Here is a 15,399-nt window from a genome sequence, read left to right as displayed (position 1 = left end):
GGCTATCCGTCTCTTTGTTCTTGCCTGCCCGCGGGTCTTGAGCGAGGCATTTGGCCCCAAGCCGAAAGTTTTGGTTCCTGTTCACCAGTGGTATTGGGAGGATGAATTGCGGAACAGCAACTCCATCTCTGAGGAGGGGTGTGTGGCGCTGGAAACAAGCTTTTGTCGACTGTGTAAGGAAACACCGTTTAGGATGCATATGAAGTCATTGAGGGCAAATTTTCAATCGATGAAGTTGTCAGGTGGATTTGGAAGTGGAGAGCGTAATATTTCACGCAAAATAGTTCCATTTGTTTTTCACTTTGTGGATGAGGCCGATCTTCGTTTGGTTAAATCAGCAAAAGAAGCCATGATGTTGTGCAACCCTACGCCGAAGTGTAGAAGAGAGTTGGGGGTAATCAATGCGTCAGAAGCCGCGGCAATTTCAAAGGGCTTGGGTGAACTTTTCATTATAAACAGAGATTCAGTGGTGCCGCCACTGTACATGAGCATTGCGGAAATGTTTCTTGAGAGTCTATGCAGCTTTGTTGTTTCCGTCTCTGGTCAGATGGCGATGCAGTTGGGAACTTCTGCGTGTGCGTCTTTACTTCAAGCCGCCATTTGCACAGAAGAGAACCAAAGGTTGGCGGGTCTGTTGTCTAAAATCATCCGTCCACTGTGCGAGATGTTGCGTGAGGCGTTGGTTTCGGGTGACAAGGCCACAAAATCAGTTTCCCTCACAATGATGGTGTGGCTTTTGTGTCATCCACAGGCGTCGGTGTGGAATTTTAGCGAGACGGCCCTGAGGTGTGGTGTGGTGAACCAATTGGAGATTCTCTTATCTGGCGGCGCGGTGGTATCTTCCAAGAAGACGAAACCCCACAAAGGCCTGAACAAAGTGGGGCCGGAAGTAAAACAAACACGCACTGCATATCTGGCGGCGTCCGCGTTGGCGGTTCTCCGGGCGATCAACAAGCAGTTGTCCAAGACACAGTCGCCACGGTCGGAGCGCAGCCTGAGCACTATGGATGTGATGATGGTGCGCAAAGCGGTGAATGAACTCAAAATCTGCGCAGTTACTCCCGGTTTGCACCAAGGCGTGGTGGCACGCATATTGGAATTGATGGAAAAGTCAGCGAACACCGTGACGGCGTATGAATTCTCCACTTTGGGCATCGCCGACGCCGTACTGAAATACCTGTTGGTGGAACATTACAAGGATTACTGCCGTGATGCTGTCACCATGGTAGGGACTGCAACGCCGTCCGTGGCAACCGGTAGCACCGAGGTGAAGGAGGAATCATTTGTTGGAGGCTTTGGGCAGGAACTTACGGAAGGAGACCTGTTGGCCTTTGCTGGCACGCGTACCGCCAATGGACTTCATCAGCGATGTCAAAAGGAGCGTCTGCAGTGTTTTTTGGAATCTGCGATGCAGAGGCCACGTGGAGTAAAAGCGTTAATTGAGAACTTGGTTTCTGCCCTCCCACTTCACTCCACTTTCCCGCTTGTTGAATCGCTCTTGGGTCCCTCCCGGGCGACGTGTCGACCGCCTACCAAAGCTGTATTGGTGGGCTCACACATATCACCTATTGTCAGCCTCTGCTCTAAACCGGATGCCGAATCAGATGCCGCGAAGCGATGGGAATTTGAGAGAAAAAACTCCAAAACGTTGATTAAGCAAAGCAAGTCATGTCCCGTTTCAATGCCTATGCAACCCGATGCAGGTCTTTTTTCGGGGGGCGGGGTGGAAGTAGTACATTCCAGAGACAACTGCCCACGTGGGCACCGTTTGCTTGCTATATCGGAAGGACAAAGTTTGGGTTTGTGCGATATGTGCGAGGAAGAAATACACACGGGCTTTTGTTGTCATCGTTGTGAGTTCTACATATGTAAGGACTGTTACACGGATCCCAAAGTACAGTATTCGAATGCCACCTCCGGTGCGAGTCCCAGTTCAGGCGCCGCAGCTGGCGGCATCTTGGGGTTTGTGGCGCAGTCACAGCAGCAACAGCAGCAACAGACAAGCCAGGAACGACAGCGCCAACAATATTCGAGACCGATTATTCGTGCTCATTTATTCTCCAGCATTGGTGACATAGAGCGATATTTCCGCACGGGTTCGTACTCTACGAGGAACACGGATGTGGCACCCGCCCCGCAGTCCGTGTTGCAGAATATTGATTATTTTGTGGAACGTGCCAAGTCGTTTCTTGCTCGCAAGCGGTTGAACTGCAGTGATGAGATACTTCGTAAGGAGGTCCACCGCATTCTGAGCTCCTTCTTGTTAAATGGTCCCACTATTGATCCGGAAGCAACAGCAGAAGATGTGACGGATGTGCATCCATTGGGGCCAAAGGAGCTGCAGGAGCTGCGGCGCTTGCTACGCGACGCGATGGAGGAGCGGTATGTGCTGTACACCGCCCCTGGTGGTCGTTGTGCCTACCAAGAGACTCTTATAGGGAATTTTCTTCGGCGTGCCATTCACGAGGGAAATTTGGGGGTTGTGGAACAGTTAGAAACCTGCTTGCTTAGCATCGAGGGTTATTGTGAAAGTTCTAACGGCGTTCAAGAGATAAATCGTAACGAATCTCTCCTGCTGAGACAAGATGAAGTTGGTCTGCCGCCATCCTGGACCGATGTGCCGGAGAGGTCGAGCAACGCGCGGACGTACATGTTTCATCATTTTGAAAAGGATGAGGACACACGCTGCCTGTGTGGTAAGGCGTCACGAGCAGAACTTAATTCAATGTATCCACCAAAACTTGTGCGCAAGCCCTCGCGACTTTCTCAAAATCCGGATACACTTTTGCTTATTCTTTTACAGAAATTGCTAAGCCCACTTATTAAGCAGGGTGTTATGGATATTGATGCTGGCCTCTTCGTGAGTGCCCCGTTTACAACTTTGGTCGTCAAGTCATTGGCGGCATCAGCACTTCGTGTGGCTCTTTTACCACCGAGGCTTGCGGTTCCCAGGTGGGCAGACTTTGTCATCACAGAGGCGAATTTCCTTTTGCCGTTAAATGTCCGTGAACGCGTTGCCCGCTTTTTTGCCTATGGTGCTCGCCGTGCGCTCCATAGCCACTTAAAAGCCTCACCCCTAAGTCGATCTAATCGGTCCATCAATGTGTACCCGGCGGAATGGGGGCGGTGGGCAAATCATAAATACCGCGTCAGTCGTGAATCGCTGCTGCATGATGCGTATACGGTCCTTCAAAAAAGCGCCGACTCGAGGCTGCCAATATCTATTGAATTTGAGGGGGATGTTGGGGTTGGACAGGGTCCCACAGCGCACTTCTACACTTTAATTGCTGAGGAAGTCAAAAAGGCAAAATTACGTCTTTGGCGCACTGGGGCTCCCGCCACCAAAACCAAAGATGGCAGTACTCACGGCGACATGAGTAGCGGCGATGCGAAGGTGGTTCCTCCGGCGGAAGGGTTATACCCATTTGTGTCTGCCATGAAGGATCAGTGCCGCCTATTCCCAGTGTCTTCGTGGCAACAGCCGGGAGGGGCAACAATGCTGACAGATCGCTTCGCCTTTGTTGGAGACTATGCAGAGTTTGATCGCGAGCGTGCCCGCTGCTATTATCTTATTGGAGCTGCCCTTGGCCGTGCCTTCACGGACGAACTGGTGTTTCCTCTTGACTTGAGCCCCGCGCTTTCTATTTTTTTGAGCCGAGGCGCACCAGCTCCATGCGTGTTTTTCTCCGGTGATACTATTGCCAACAAGGGAATAGAACGGCCCATTGATTTCATGGGGCTTTCTCTTGACGACGTGGAACTGATGGATCGGTCAGTCGCCACAAGTTTGCGGTCACTGCTCTCGCTCAGTGGCGCCACGTTGAAGTCGCTCGCCGTTCCCTTTACACTTCCGGGCCATGACAATTTTGAGATGATAACTGGAGGCTCCGAGAAGCTTCTGACGAAGGACAGTGTGGCTCAATACATTCGCCGGGTCAGTAGTGGGTTGCTGTATGAGTCTGCGGTGCTTCCCATCCAATTCCTTATACGCGGGTTTCGTGACATTGTTCCCTCTGAGGCACTCGCATCACTCGGGGAGCAGGAAATGATGAGCCTCTTGTGCGGGAGCAGAGCCAACGATAAGAAGCCACTTTGGACTCTTGCCGAAATCAAATCCATCCTTGTCGCCGAGCACGGCTACCAAACTGACTCCCCGCAGATGACAATGCTGCAGAATATTCTGGCGAACCGACTGACACCGGCAGAGCAACGTAGTTTTCTCCTCTTCTGCACGGGCTGTCCGCGGCTGCCGGTCGGTGGCGTGGGAGCCCTTGGGGCCATCACGGTAGTCAAACGCTCAGACTTCACAATGTTTCATGGTTCGTCTGGACGAAGCAGCGGCGGCAGCAACGGCATTGGTAGGGCGGACGGAAAGGAACAGAACCCCAAGCAACCGGGCGAGTGGAACTCTTTGCCGAATGAGACGGACTGGCCCTTACCATCCGTCAACACGTGCTTCCGCTACCTGAAGCTCCCGCCATACCCCACAGAAGACCTCATGTACAAGAAGCTGCGACTGAGCATCATGCAGGGAGGAGAGACATTTCAACTGTCATGAGCGCACATTGCGATTGTTCCATTTTGAGTTGGTTTTTTTTGTTTTTTTGTTTGTTTCTCTTCAAAATTTTTCTTTTAAGTTTTTTTTTTTTTTCTTTTTAAAAAGAGGGTTTGCATGTTATATATATCTATATCTATATCTATATATATATATGTATACATGTAGCTTGCATCTTGATACGCGAGAATTATAAATGGCGTAAAGGAATGAAAAAATTTATGAAAGCAAACAGTAGTTTGAATGGTGTGAGCGTGTGCCAATGGAGGGGCGATCTGGGCATGGAGGGGGAGAGAATGAGTGGGGGGAGAATATATATATATAAATATAAATATATAAAATAATATATAAAAATGTATTAGTTTACATGTTGGCATTGTTAGAATAGCGCAGTGGATTAATTTCTTCCCCTTTTTTTTTTAATTTTTTCTTTTTGTTCGGCTTTTCTTTCTTTCTTTTTTCTTTTTTTTTCTTTTCTTTTATATATATATATATTGTTGCAACTGACCAATTGCAGGGTGGCATGAGGTGAACAATAGGCGAGGAGTGACAATGCACTGACACATACATACAAACATACACATTTATGTGGTTTCTCGTTGGTGTCGTCTTTTTTCTTTTCCCTTTCTTTTCCCTTTTTTTTTTTTTTTTTTTTTCTACATTTATTTCTTCATTCTTGTCGTTATCATTGACTGCGTTGCCGGCACCGTGTGCGGTTGATTTGTGTTGTGTGATTTTTCAATCCTGCCGTTTTGTTGTTGTTTACCGCCTGCTTTTTTTTTTTTTTTTTCCTTTTTGATTATGTCCTCCTGCAAGCGTGTTGAGTATGAGCGACGTGGAACCTTCCCAACTGTGTGATAATATGATTGGTGTGAAAGAGAAAAAGAGAGAGAAAAGGAGAGAGAGAGGGAGAGGGGCCCTGCAGTACCCGCCTGTATGTATCTCTATCTGCTTGCATATACATATATATATATTATATATTATATATGTATTATTTCCTCCAATGATATAATTTATTTTTATACGTGTATGTGTACACGGAGGGAATGTAACTCAGGCAGCATACTCAGAAGGACGTTGATTGGTTGGTCGGTTGGGGGGGGACATACATGTATAGGTGATACCTGACTCTCTCTTTATTTCAATATATAAATATTTATATATTGAAATGATTTCGGTGTACATTCAACCGTGTGGCGTGCCGCCTGTAGAAGCAGAAGAAAAGAGGGGAGAATCGAGTAATAAAAATTGGAAAAAAAAAAAAAAAAAAGAGAGAGAGAGAGAGAGGGAGAAAAAAAAAAAAAATGGAAAAAGAGGGCTGATCTGTAGAAGTAAAGCAAAATTATTATTATTATTTTCTTTTAAAATGTTTCCGCGTGGTTTTTATGCTTCTTTTGTGTAAATTGTGTAAGAAAGACGACGGGAATGCAAAACGAAATAACGCAATAGGGTGGCATCTGCATACATGCCGACTGAATTTGTCATGCTGGCAATTTATCAGCATTCATGCGTGTGGACAGAATGAAGGGGTGAGGGTTGAGGGGATGGGTGGAACTTAATGGGGCCGTGTTGTGTGCACACGTATATGCATCAAAATATATAAATATAAATATCAATTATATAAATATGTATATGCATGCGTGTTTGCGTGTATATGAGGGTGAGGGAGATGGGTGAGTTGGTGTCAAGTTGACTTTCCCTCTCTTTCTCTCTATTTCTTTTTTTTTTTTTTTTGCTTTTTATTTCTGTGCTTTATCCCATCATTTCTTCTCGTCTTCTGCGTTACATTTGGGGGGAAGTTGTACGCGCGTCAGAGTGTGTATGTGTGTGCGTTTGTCTTTATTTGACGCCCACACTTCTTCCCAGTGACGGCGCACTCCGCCGGATGCCACGTGACGGGGTGATTGTTGTGCGGCCCTCTTCTTCCTTCCTCTGTTTTTCCTCACAGTTTATTTACGCCTCCTCTCTTTTTGCTTGTCGTTATTATTATTATTATTATTTGAACCACAAATAAACGTGCGCCCGCCTTTTTTTAGCGCCGTAAAAAATGGCGAAAAAGAAGTCGGGCACCAACGCGCTGCTGCCGGAATTGACGGTGAACAGGCGATACATTAAAAAAATGAAGTTCATCGTGAAGCGGAGGGAGGCGGCGGCAGCGGCGGCGCGGCGGGGCAAAGCCGGCGAAAAGAAGAAGAAGAAGAAGAAGGGGGGAGCGAGGAATAAGGCGGGCGAAGTGGCAAAAAGAAGCGGGAGGGGGAAGCAGTCACACCATTCGGCGGCAAAGAAGTCGCCCGGCGTCTCGGCAAAGAAGAAAAAGGCGGCTGCCAACGGCAGTCCGGCCAAAAATAGGCGGAGGAACATCAACGATGCAAAGAGCGGCGCGGCGTCACAGCAGCAGAAACAGCTGTCGCGGGAGGAAATAGAGCAGCAGATGATCGCACGGGCGATTCGCGGGGACGAAGGCACACGCAACGCCTCGTTGTCCGCTGGTGATTTGGGCGGCGTGGATGTAGACGACCTCGTGCAGTACCCCTACCTTCCATTTCTTGAAGACTACGCTGAGCAGAAGCGCAGCGAAGTCGTCTCCGCCGAAACCCTCCTGAGCAACGCCCATGCGTACTTTAAGGATCTTGGAAGGAAAGAATCAGCGATGCGACGCGCCGCGGCGAGGCGTCTGAAGGAATTGAAGAACATCAACCGGCGCGGTGGCGACAAGGACGGCTTCCGCTACGTTGTACCGCGGAACGTGAAGGAGGTTGTGAGGCAGATGATGCAGAACGCTGAGGGGGCAGATGCGTCGGGTGTTGATAAAACTCAGTTGACATCCACATTTGGGGGAGATGAGGCACAAGATACATTTGAGCGACCCATGCACCGCAAACGGCGCAAGAATAGCTGCTACTCGGACTTCTATCAGTTCCAGGTGAGCAAGCGTTGGACGCGCAATGCGGAGAGCTTCCTGAGCAGGGGACGTGCCTACAAGTCGATGGTTGAGGCTTCGCGGCCCCAGCGCTCTATCAAGAAGTTTTAAAAATGAAGGGATATAAACAACGGCAGGCGAATATAACAAGGAGAACAAAAAAACTGCGGTGGTGAGAAACGAAAGGTTTCTGTTTGTGACATGACGGCGGCAGCTGGCACGAATGCTGCAGGTGGCTTTTCTCTTTTCGCATTGGCTATGTGTGCATTTTTGTTTGTGTGTATCCTGTCACTCATTGGAGAGAGAGAGGGCGAGAGAGGACTATAAAAATGACTGCGAGGGGAAGTAGTCATGAAATGTTGTTTAATTTATTTATTGTTATTATTGTTAAGCCTCAAAGAGAGAGAGTGTGTGGCTTTTCCGGCTGTGGTACAAGGAACCACAGAAATTATTTTTGGCGTTTTTTTGTCTGCTGCTTTTATTTTATTTTGTTTTATATTTTGGCTCTGCGTGAGTCTTTTTCTTTCTTTGGGTGCGTGGCTTCTTGTGTGTGTAGTTCATAGTGGTTCATTGCCCGTGGTATAGTTGGCACTAGTGGTGGTGATTGTGGTGGGGTGGTACACCGGAATATATACACACATACATATATACATACATATATACAACGTGGAAGGGCTGGGCAAACGCGTACAGACATAGAGTCGCATTGGATACAAATGGGGAAGTTGCGTGACTTGTGGCACGGCGACTCTGAGCGTGCGGTCAACGCGCCACAGCCGGTGCGTGTCGCGCCCGGTTGGGATGTGCAGCCCGAGGTGTTGCCCGCCAAACCCCTCGCCCCGCGCAGGCGGAAGTACGTGCATGTGCGGCCGAACAACCGTGACGCGGTGGCGCTGCCGCACCCCGGCCAGAGTTACAACCCGCTGCACGACGACCACCAGGACGCGCTGCGAGTGGCGGTGAGGAAGCTGGAGCGGAAGAAGACGGCGGATGAGAAGTTTGTCGCCATGATGACAAATGGCCGCGACGTGCCCATCACAGGGAATTTTTCGGCGGACAAGACGTGGGAGGAGGAGGTCCAGGAGCGGCCCCAAAAGACGCAAAAGAAGGAGAAAAGCACGGAGAAGGAGGAATGCAAGAAGAAGAAAAAGAAAAAGGACAAAAAAAAGAAGGCAAAGAAGACCTCGGTGCAGGCTGCCAGGCGCGCCCTTCCACATCGCCGCCACCCGAAGCGTGAGATTGCGTTAAAGGAGGCAGATGCGCTTGATGACATTATTGTCGAGCATCAACAGCGAGAAAAGCGGCGTGAAGCAGCTAGGGAGCGGGGCCGCGCAGCGAAGCGTGAGAAACTGCAGGTGAAAAGTTTTGGTCGTCACCATCACACACCGTTGGCTTTGGATGTTGCACCGACAGACAAACTTGTTGGATCGCTGCGACATTTGAATGGTGGCTATATTCACCCTCTCACGGAACGAATGAAGTCATTGGAGGAACGCAACCTTGTGCCAGCCCGCATGCGGCACACATACAACAAGCGAAAGGTGCTGAAACCAAAGGGCGAGGTGCGTGTGAAGCGTGAGACGTTTGGTGTGATGCCCGAGACGACTTTCTAGGCGGACACGACGAGAAATGAGATGCGGGGGAAGGGTTAATTAGGGAAGGAGGATGCATAGATGCATCCTTCTCAGTTGAATCGATTAATGTGATCCAGAACTGTCTTTATTTGCTACACGCATTCCTCGCGTAGGATGTGGGGCGGTTCTCTCTCTCTCTCTCTCTTTTTTTTTTTTTTTCTGCGTGTGTGTGCACTTCTCTTTTTATTTTGTTGTATTTATATCTTTATTGTTTTTTGTTTTGTTTTCTTTTATTGGGTCTGATGGCACTCCGTCTCCTCCCTCGATGCGTGTGCAGAGCCGTAAGAACAGGCAGATTCCACTTTGCTCTGGTCACAACAACAGGAGGAGGCAAGTGGGGCAGAGAGTGTGGGGGTTTGAGAGGGAGAGAGAAAAAAAAGGAAGGAAGGCGACTCTGGGCAGCAAGATATTCACACATTCGGAATGAGTTTTCTGGTGAAGGCGTTGCTCGGTAGCAATGTTGTGCATCCGGTGGAGCATGAGGGCTCTGAATCTCCCTCCTCGCAGCAAGGCGATGCAGAAGAGGAAAAGCAACGCGTTCCCACACGAACACTCATAATTCGTGTCCAATCGTGCACAGTCGCCCAGGACCGACGTGACGCGTTGAAGGAGCTGCAGGCATGCCCCGACCTACCCTATGTTATGGCGGCCAAAGAGGTTTCTTACCTCTGCAACGTTCTGCGAATTTTCCCTGACGACAACGACGTTGTGGAGTCGTCCCTCGCCGTCCTCTCGGGTATTACGGAATTAACGAGTTATCCCTCCAGTTCCTCCAACTACGCTGTTTCCGAGAAGGAGAAGAGACGTATTCGTGATTCCTTTCTACATGAATTGGTTCCGGAGGTGCCATTGTTTTTGAATCATGTCCAAGCCGGTAGCTTTTGGTGCCGCTTTCACGCTGTACAAATACTGCAACGACTGCAGGAGCACGACCCTTCCGCAGTACATAAGCTGCTACTTTCTTCACATGGCATCGGTATGCTTTTGGACATTTTGAACGATAACAGCCATTGCGGTGCTCTTCGAAGCGAAGGATTGTTGCTTATTACATCTATCACAGCCACAGACACTGAGTTACAAACTATTCTTGCCTTTGACAACGCATTTGAGATGTTGTTTGCGGTCATAAAGGAAGAGGGCGGATTGGATGGTGGCGTGATTGTCTGTGACTGCCTTACCATTGCCCACAACATGTTGCGCAACAACAAGGCAACACAAAAGCTTTTTTGCGAAATGGGGTGCGCCCGTCTTGTTTGTAATTTATTGGAGGCGGTGCCTGAGCGTTTGCGGGCTGCCATGCATCGCAGTGCATCCCTCAAGAACCAGGGTGGAGATACTGGTGAGAATATGGAGGCCATCTTTACCCCTCTGAGTGACATGCAGAACGACGTGGTTTTTAAGGCGGTATCCATTCTTAGTTGTGTTCTACGCGGGGCGGAAGCGCACCAAGAGGGTCCTGCAGCCCAAGAGGCCTTTCTTCAAAGTGGTGCATTAGGCCCGTTGTCGTCATTAGCCCTTGGTGGCGTGATTGTTGATGATGCATCACGGGTAGAGGCATTAAGAACCCTGGCAGTACTTCTCCAGGACAGAAGAGTAGGTATTGAAAGGTTCATACAGTTGCAGGTCACAACTTTGGTTTCTTGCGAATTTTCGTTATGGGTGGAAGAATGGTCTGCGCTCCGTGGAATTCTTTATGTATTGTTAGAAATAGAGGATAGGGTGATGCAATCTGCCGCTGCACAGGTGTTTCATGCTTTGTTAAGTGTTTCGGTCTGTGAGGGAGATGTTGCGGAAAAACTATTGGAGGGATTTGCTCCTTCTTTATCCTCATTGGCGCCGGCGGCACCCGCAGCCACGGCATCGAGGGGTGTGTTACCGGCTCGCAGTGGGGCGGCATTAGCCAACGCTCTTTTTAGACCTATCCCATACAGTAGAAGCAGCCAAAAATATTATTCTGCCCTTTTGTTGGATCGTCTTTTGTGTGTGTCGGGGGTTATGAAGCAGCTCTTGGGAACGAATCAACGGGAAATGGCGTCATCTTTATCATTGAGAAAGCCGATTACGCCCTATGAAACAAATGGCGTATTTCTTGCGTACGTTCAATACGTCATTAAGTGTCTTCGAGGTCAGGGGGAGATGGATCTCAACACTCTTAGTGCTTGTTTCAGGTCGCTGCTGCGGTGGGTGATTGGCTGCGAGGAAGCCGTTCAGGTATTTTTGAGCGATGGTAAGTACTACAAGTCGCTCTTGCAGCGAGCAGGACAAGACGACGGCCCGGTGCATGTTCGCTTTTGGTCCGCTGTTCTATGTGCTGCATTGTGCGTCGCTGCACCGAGTGGGCTGCCGAAAACGGCCCAAGAGCCCCCAAGAGCCGATGGTAATGGTCGAGTGAGAGAGTGCGAGGGCAGTGCGGATGGCGTTCCGTCATCGCCTTCGTTGAATAGGCGACAGTTATTGGAACTTTTTTTTAACCATCTGGGTGGCCCCTCCATCTTTGACAGTCTTCTTTTCGACGTGAAGGCCTCCAGTCCAATGTGGTCTGAACCGCCAAAGAATGCCTTCTTGCGCCCAACCCCCGCTCTGTACGACGAGAAAATGAAGCATACATTATTGGGTGTCATCAAGGAATTTAACGAGATTTGCCCGTCGCGTGGCAAGATGCAACCCACGGCGATGGAGGAGAGTGACTTGTCGGTGGCCCCGGCGCCGACGGCAGCAGCAACACGAGTAACAAATACAGCTTTTGCCACTGTGGTTGAAGATGTAGATTTTTTTTCGGAAGGGTCTTTGTCATTGAGGGAGGATCTGAACGAAAATCTTGGGGCTGTTGGGATGACAGCCCCAAAACAGCAAAATCTGTCACAGGTGGAGGGTTGCCTCAAAAATGCTGAGGATGAGGCATGCAATGCGCTTCGCAACGTGTACGAGCTCAGGGTGAAGGAATTATTGGAGAAGAATGCCGCGTTGGAGCGCGAACTACAAGTTATGCGAGGTCATTTACATGCAGATGCTGAGTCACGAGAGGTCGAGAAGAAACCTGAAAAGCGGCATGTGGAGGAGGTAAAAGGCTTGAGGGAAAACGTCCGGCTTCTGGAAGAGGCGCTTAGTGCTGAGGAGGAGGAACATCGGCTCCTGGCACAGTCTCTGAACATGCTGGAGGAGCAGCTGCGGGAGGCCCGCGCGAATCGGTCGAACACCACAGAAGTTCTGGAGCTTCGTCGTGAGGTTGAAAAGCTGACGGAAGAGCGTGACCGCCTGCTTGTTCTGGTCGCCGAGTTGGACGAGGAGAACCTCCCCATGAATTACACGGGCCTGGGAAAGACGTACCCGTCACCATCACCTCCGCCACTGCCTCCCCCATCCGCCCCGTACTCCTTTTTTTCATCGACAAAGGCGCCCCAGGCAATTTGTGGGGAGGTGAACTTATTGCCTGCAACAAAATACGCGGGTTTTGCGGAAGGGGAACAGATGACGCCAGCGGAACCTTCGCACAGTTTGTTTGAGGCGACGGGCCCAAATGGTTTTCAAACATCACCATCACCATCAGTGCGTCCCCCTCAAGAGCAGCAGCAGCAGCAGAGTGACCTTCAGCCAGCGAGAAGACCATTTGAAAGAACTTTGGGAATCGCGAATGGACTGCAGGAGCCGGTGGAAAAAGTAGCATCTATGGAGAGAAATTTGTTTTCTGATGAGCCCCCTGATGGATGCGTGCGTGGGAATGAATTAGAGAAAAGACACATGGAATCGGCGCCTCCCGCAGGGGCTGCACGACGCTCTGCCCCACTGAAATCCAATCCTTTTGCAAATATGGCGGGCCCACACGATGAACTTTCTGGTGGTCCATGGTAGCATGAACGCGGTGCTGATACTTGGGAACAACAACAACAACAACAACAACAACAACAACAACAACAGCATAATAGTTTAATATTTATCTGCAGGTGCGCATTTCCCTGTGTTTAGACTCAATTTGTATGACAACATTTTTCTTTTTCCCTCTCTTGCCATTTCTCTCTGTCACTCTTTTTTTTTTTTCTTAACCTCCCGCACAGAGTATTTTTTTATTTTTCCAGCTTGTCCCTGTGACGGCGCCAATTCCGTTGTCTTCATTCTCGTGCAAGAAGCGAGGAGGGGAAGACGGAAAAAAAGGAACAACAAGAATAAGAATTGAAAATTTGAATAAAGAACAAAATATGGATGGGTCGCGGTTTGGCACGGAATCGCTGACGCCGTTAGTGGGGGACTGTGAACTGGTCTTGCAGCGATCCACCAGCTATGAGCCGCCCATGTATCTTTTTCCGGAGCTACTTCCCAAAGTTCCAGAAGACACGGCACCATTCTCCGTTAGTGACGCGGTCTCAGGCGCTGTTGATGTGGAAGCCTCATCTCTTAACATTGCGGAGTTGTTTCATTTGCCTCAAATGGAACAGCGGGATGATACAGGGGGCTCCCAGGGCGGGGACGCAGATGGCACGACACCGGCCACAAATCCTGCGTCTGCAGCACCCATGACGACACTGGCCTCATTGTTGGCCGCAGATCGCCTTCAGGTTGCTGGTCTCTCAGCCGAGATGTTGCAGCGGGGTAAATTCTCTTCTGGATCCATAATAGAAGAACTGATTAAGCTTAAAGATCGTGCTGAACTAAACGATAATGAGGCAAAAGCTATCATGTCAAATCATTTTATCAACGTTCTTGCCTGGAGAACCCTTATTGAAGCCAACAATAAATCTTTGTCCGATGTTAAAGGGGAGAATACGCTTTACGGGTGTCGGAGCCTTGCACGACCACGCGAAGCTGAGACGGCGGAAGTAGACATTGGTGCGTTGCGGCCCTCGGATGATCCGTGGGGCACAAATGTTGATCTGCAACCTGGTGTCTTTGTCTCTGCTGCAGAGCAAAATGTGGAAAAACGGATCGAGCTTATTGAAACTCTGAGTGCGCTCTATCGCCGTCCATGGCAAACACTGCAGTCACGCGGAATACAAACGGAAAAGTTTACACCGGGCTCAATAAATGAGACAGCGCCTCATGTGGACCCAATAAAGTTGCCCGCTGCCATGTTAGATCCTGAGGAGGATCTTGGATGGAAGCAATCAGCAGTAGAGGATGCCTCAAATAACCGCTGGGAATTGCGAGTGACTTCTTCCAGTACCGCAACCTCGGAACTGATCCCGGTGCGAGGACGCTTCATGCACTTTGGACGAAGCGCTGGTGTGACCAGTGCCGCACATGGCACTGTGACAAACGTTCATGTTGGGCTCTCTGCCTTTACCAACCACCCCGAGTTTCTCTCACCGCATCATTTTTCTCTTGCGGTGCTTTCAGCGAAGCCTCCATGGAGTGCCAGTGATGCAGGTGCTGCGGTGAAGCATGAAGTGGACGGCAACGGGGAAAATGGTGATGAGGGTCAATTTATCTGGCTTATGAACTATGGGCGTAACGGCGTTCGTGTTATTGGGAAGCAATGGGCACTTGGAGACATGGTGCGTCTGGACCCAGGAGACGTTCTCCAACCCACAGATGACATTCGTATTGTGATTAGCGGCTGTGTGCAAAAAACGGAAGGGGAGTCGTCCAACGCCAAATCCGAGGTGTTGATGGAGGATTAAATGAGGACAAGAAGAGAAGGAACCCTCTCAAGTTATCTGTTCAAATTGTTTGTGGTTTTATTTTGCCTAAGCGGCAGGCGGTTCTTGAGCAGGTGACACTTACCCAGATTTATTATTATTATTATTATTATTATTATTAGTAAATTTTTTTTTACCGCATTCAGTTTTGTTTGTTTGTTTCTGCTGTTTTTTTGCCCTTTTTGGGAAAAATTCTTCTCTGTGGGTTTGTTGGGCATCTCAACACGAAGGGAACACATTTTTTTTCCTTTTTTGTTGTCATTTTCTTTCCCATTTTTGTTTTGCCTGCTTTTATGGAGAATTCAGATATCATGGGGTTTTCTGTTGCCAGCATTTTGCAGGCGTTACTCCTCTGCCTCAACGCCATGGCCATCTTGTCAGAGCGGCGGTTCCTCTCGAAGTATGGCCTCGCCACAACTCCGTTGACTGAGCAGGGCGGCGACGCGGGGTACGTGCCTCAGTCGTTTGGCACCGGGGACGAATTTGTGCGGGTGCGGCAGCCCTCCCCATGGAAGGCACAACTTGCCTCTGTACTGAGTGGTGTACGTACGTTATTACGGTTGCCGTTGATTATTGTCAACACGGCAGTTATCATCTTTACCCTTGTGTTTGGGTGAGGCGAGGCGGGGCAAGGCGGAGGAGGAGCAGCGCGGTGGGGAA

General features: G+C 49.5%; 6 protein-coding genes across 6 annotated transcripts, besides 24 other annotated features; all 6 read left to right on the top strand.

Annotated features, from left to right (window-relative positions):
• On the top strand, positions 1-4,558 carry Tc00.1047053510747.170 (hypothetical protein, conserved; the record flags this gene model as incomplete). Its single annotated transcript, XM_810116.1, has 1 exon — positions 1-4,558. A coding segment is annotated over one exon (4,558 nt), but the record flags the coding sequence as incomplete, so codon positions are not given.
• Positions 1-12,506: a sequence feature (heterozygous, Esmeraldo-like haplotype).
• Positions 4,591-4,657: a microsatellite.
• Positions 4,677-4,722: a microsatellite.
• Positions 4,867-4,914: a microsatellite.
• Positions 4,967-5,036: a sequence feature (A-rich).
• Positions 5,166-5,211: a sequence feature (A-rich).
• Positions 5,429-5,469: a sequence feature (CT-rich).
• Positions 5,512-5,547: a microsatellite.
• Positions 5,691-5,720: a sequence feature (AT_rich).
• Positions 5,808-5,860: a sequence feature (T-rich).
• Positions 5,894-5,923: a sequence feature (AT_rich).
• Positions 6,126-6,211: a microsatellite.
• Positions 6,249-6,334: a sequence feature (A-rich).
• Positions 6,536-6,555: a microsatellite.
• Tc00.1047053510747.150 (hypothetical protein, conserved) lies at positions 6,603-7,586 on the top strand (the record flags this gene model as incomplete). The annotated part of the gene is made up of 1 exon (XM_810115.1): positions 6,603-7,586. One exon carries the CDS (start codon positions 6,603-6,605, stop codon positions 7,584-7,586), a length of 984 nt encoding a protein of 327 aa, XP_815208.1.
• Positions 6,701-6,728: a sequence feature (GC_rich).
• Positions 6,741-6,761: a microsatellite.
• Positions 8,103-8,139: a microsatellite.
• On the top strand, positions 8,192-9,088 carry Tc00.1047053510747.140 (hypothetical protein, conserved; the record flags this gene model as incomplete). The annotated part of the gene is made up of 1 exon (XM_810114.1): positions 8,192-9,088. One exon carries the CDS (start codon positions 8,192-8,194, stop codon positions 9,086-9,088), a length of 897 nt encoding a protein of 298 aa, XP_815207.1.
• Positions 8,612-8,657: a sequence feature (CT-rich).
• Positions 9,236-9,270: a repeat region.
• Positions 9,291-9,344: a microsatellite.
• On the top strand, positions 9,533-12,958 carry Tc00.1047053510747.130 (hypothetical protein, conserved; the record flags this gene model as incomplete). Its single annotated transcript, XM_810113.1, has 1 exon — positions 9,533-12,958. One exon carries the CDS (start codon positions 9,533-9,535, stop codon positions 12,956-12,958), a length of 3,426 nt encoding a protein of 1,141 aa, XP_815206.1.
• Positions 12,507-12,760: a sequence feature (areas merged during assembly that could not be assigned to a particular haplotype. This can correspond to areas where the two haplotypes were merged or to regions with more than two copies in the genome that were merged during assembly.).
• Positions 12,761-15,399: part of a sequence feature (heterozygous, Esmeraldo-like haplotype) that runs on past the window's edge.
• Positions 12,984-13,026: a microsatellite.
• Tc00.1047053510747.120 (hypothetical protein, conserved) lies at positions 13,303-14,721 on the top strand (the record flags this gene model as incomplete). Its single annotated transcript, XM_810112.1, has 1 exon — positions 13,303-14,721. The coding sequence occupies one exon, from the start codon at positions 13,303-13,305 to the stop codon at positions 14,719-14,721; it is 1,419 nt and encodes a 472-aa protein (XP_815205.1).
• Positions 14,831-14,860: a microsatellite.
• Tc00.1047053510747.114 (hypothetical protein, conserved) lies at positions 15,033-15,356 on the top strand (the record flags this gene model as incomplete). Its single annotated transcript, XM_810117.1, has 1 exon — positions 15,033-15,356. The coding sequence occupies one exon, from the start codon at positions 15,033-15,035 to the stop codon at positions 15,354-15,356; it is 324 nt and encodes a 107-aa protein (XP_815210.1).

Source organism: Trypanosoma cruzi, genomic scaffold, assembly GCF_000209065.1.
Source record: "Trypanosoma cruzi strain CL Brener 1047053516851 genomic scaffold, whole genome shotgun sequence".
In the NCBI taxonomy this organism is placed as follows: Eukaryota; Euglenozoa; class Kinetoplastea; order Trypanosomatida; family Trypanosomatidae; genus Trypanosoma; species Trypanosoma cruzi.
This window is presented reverse-complemented; position numbering and strand designations above follow the sequence as displayed.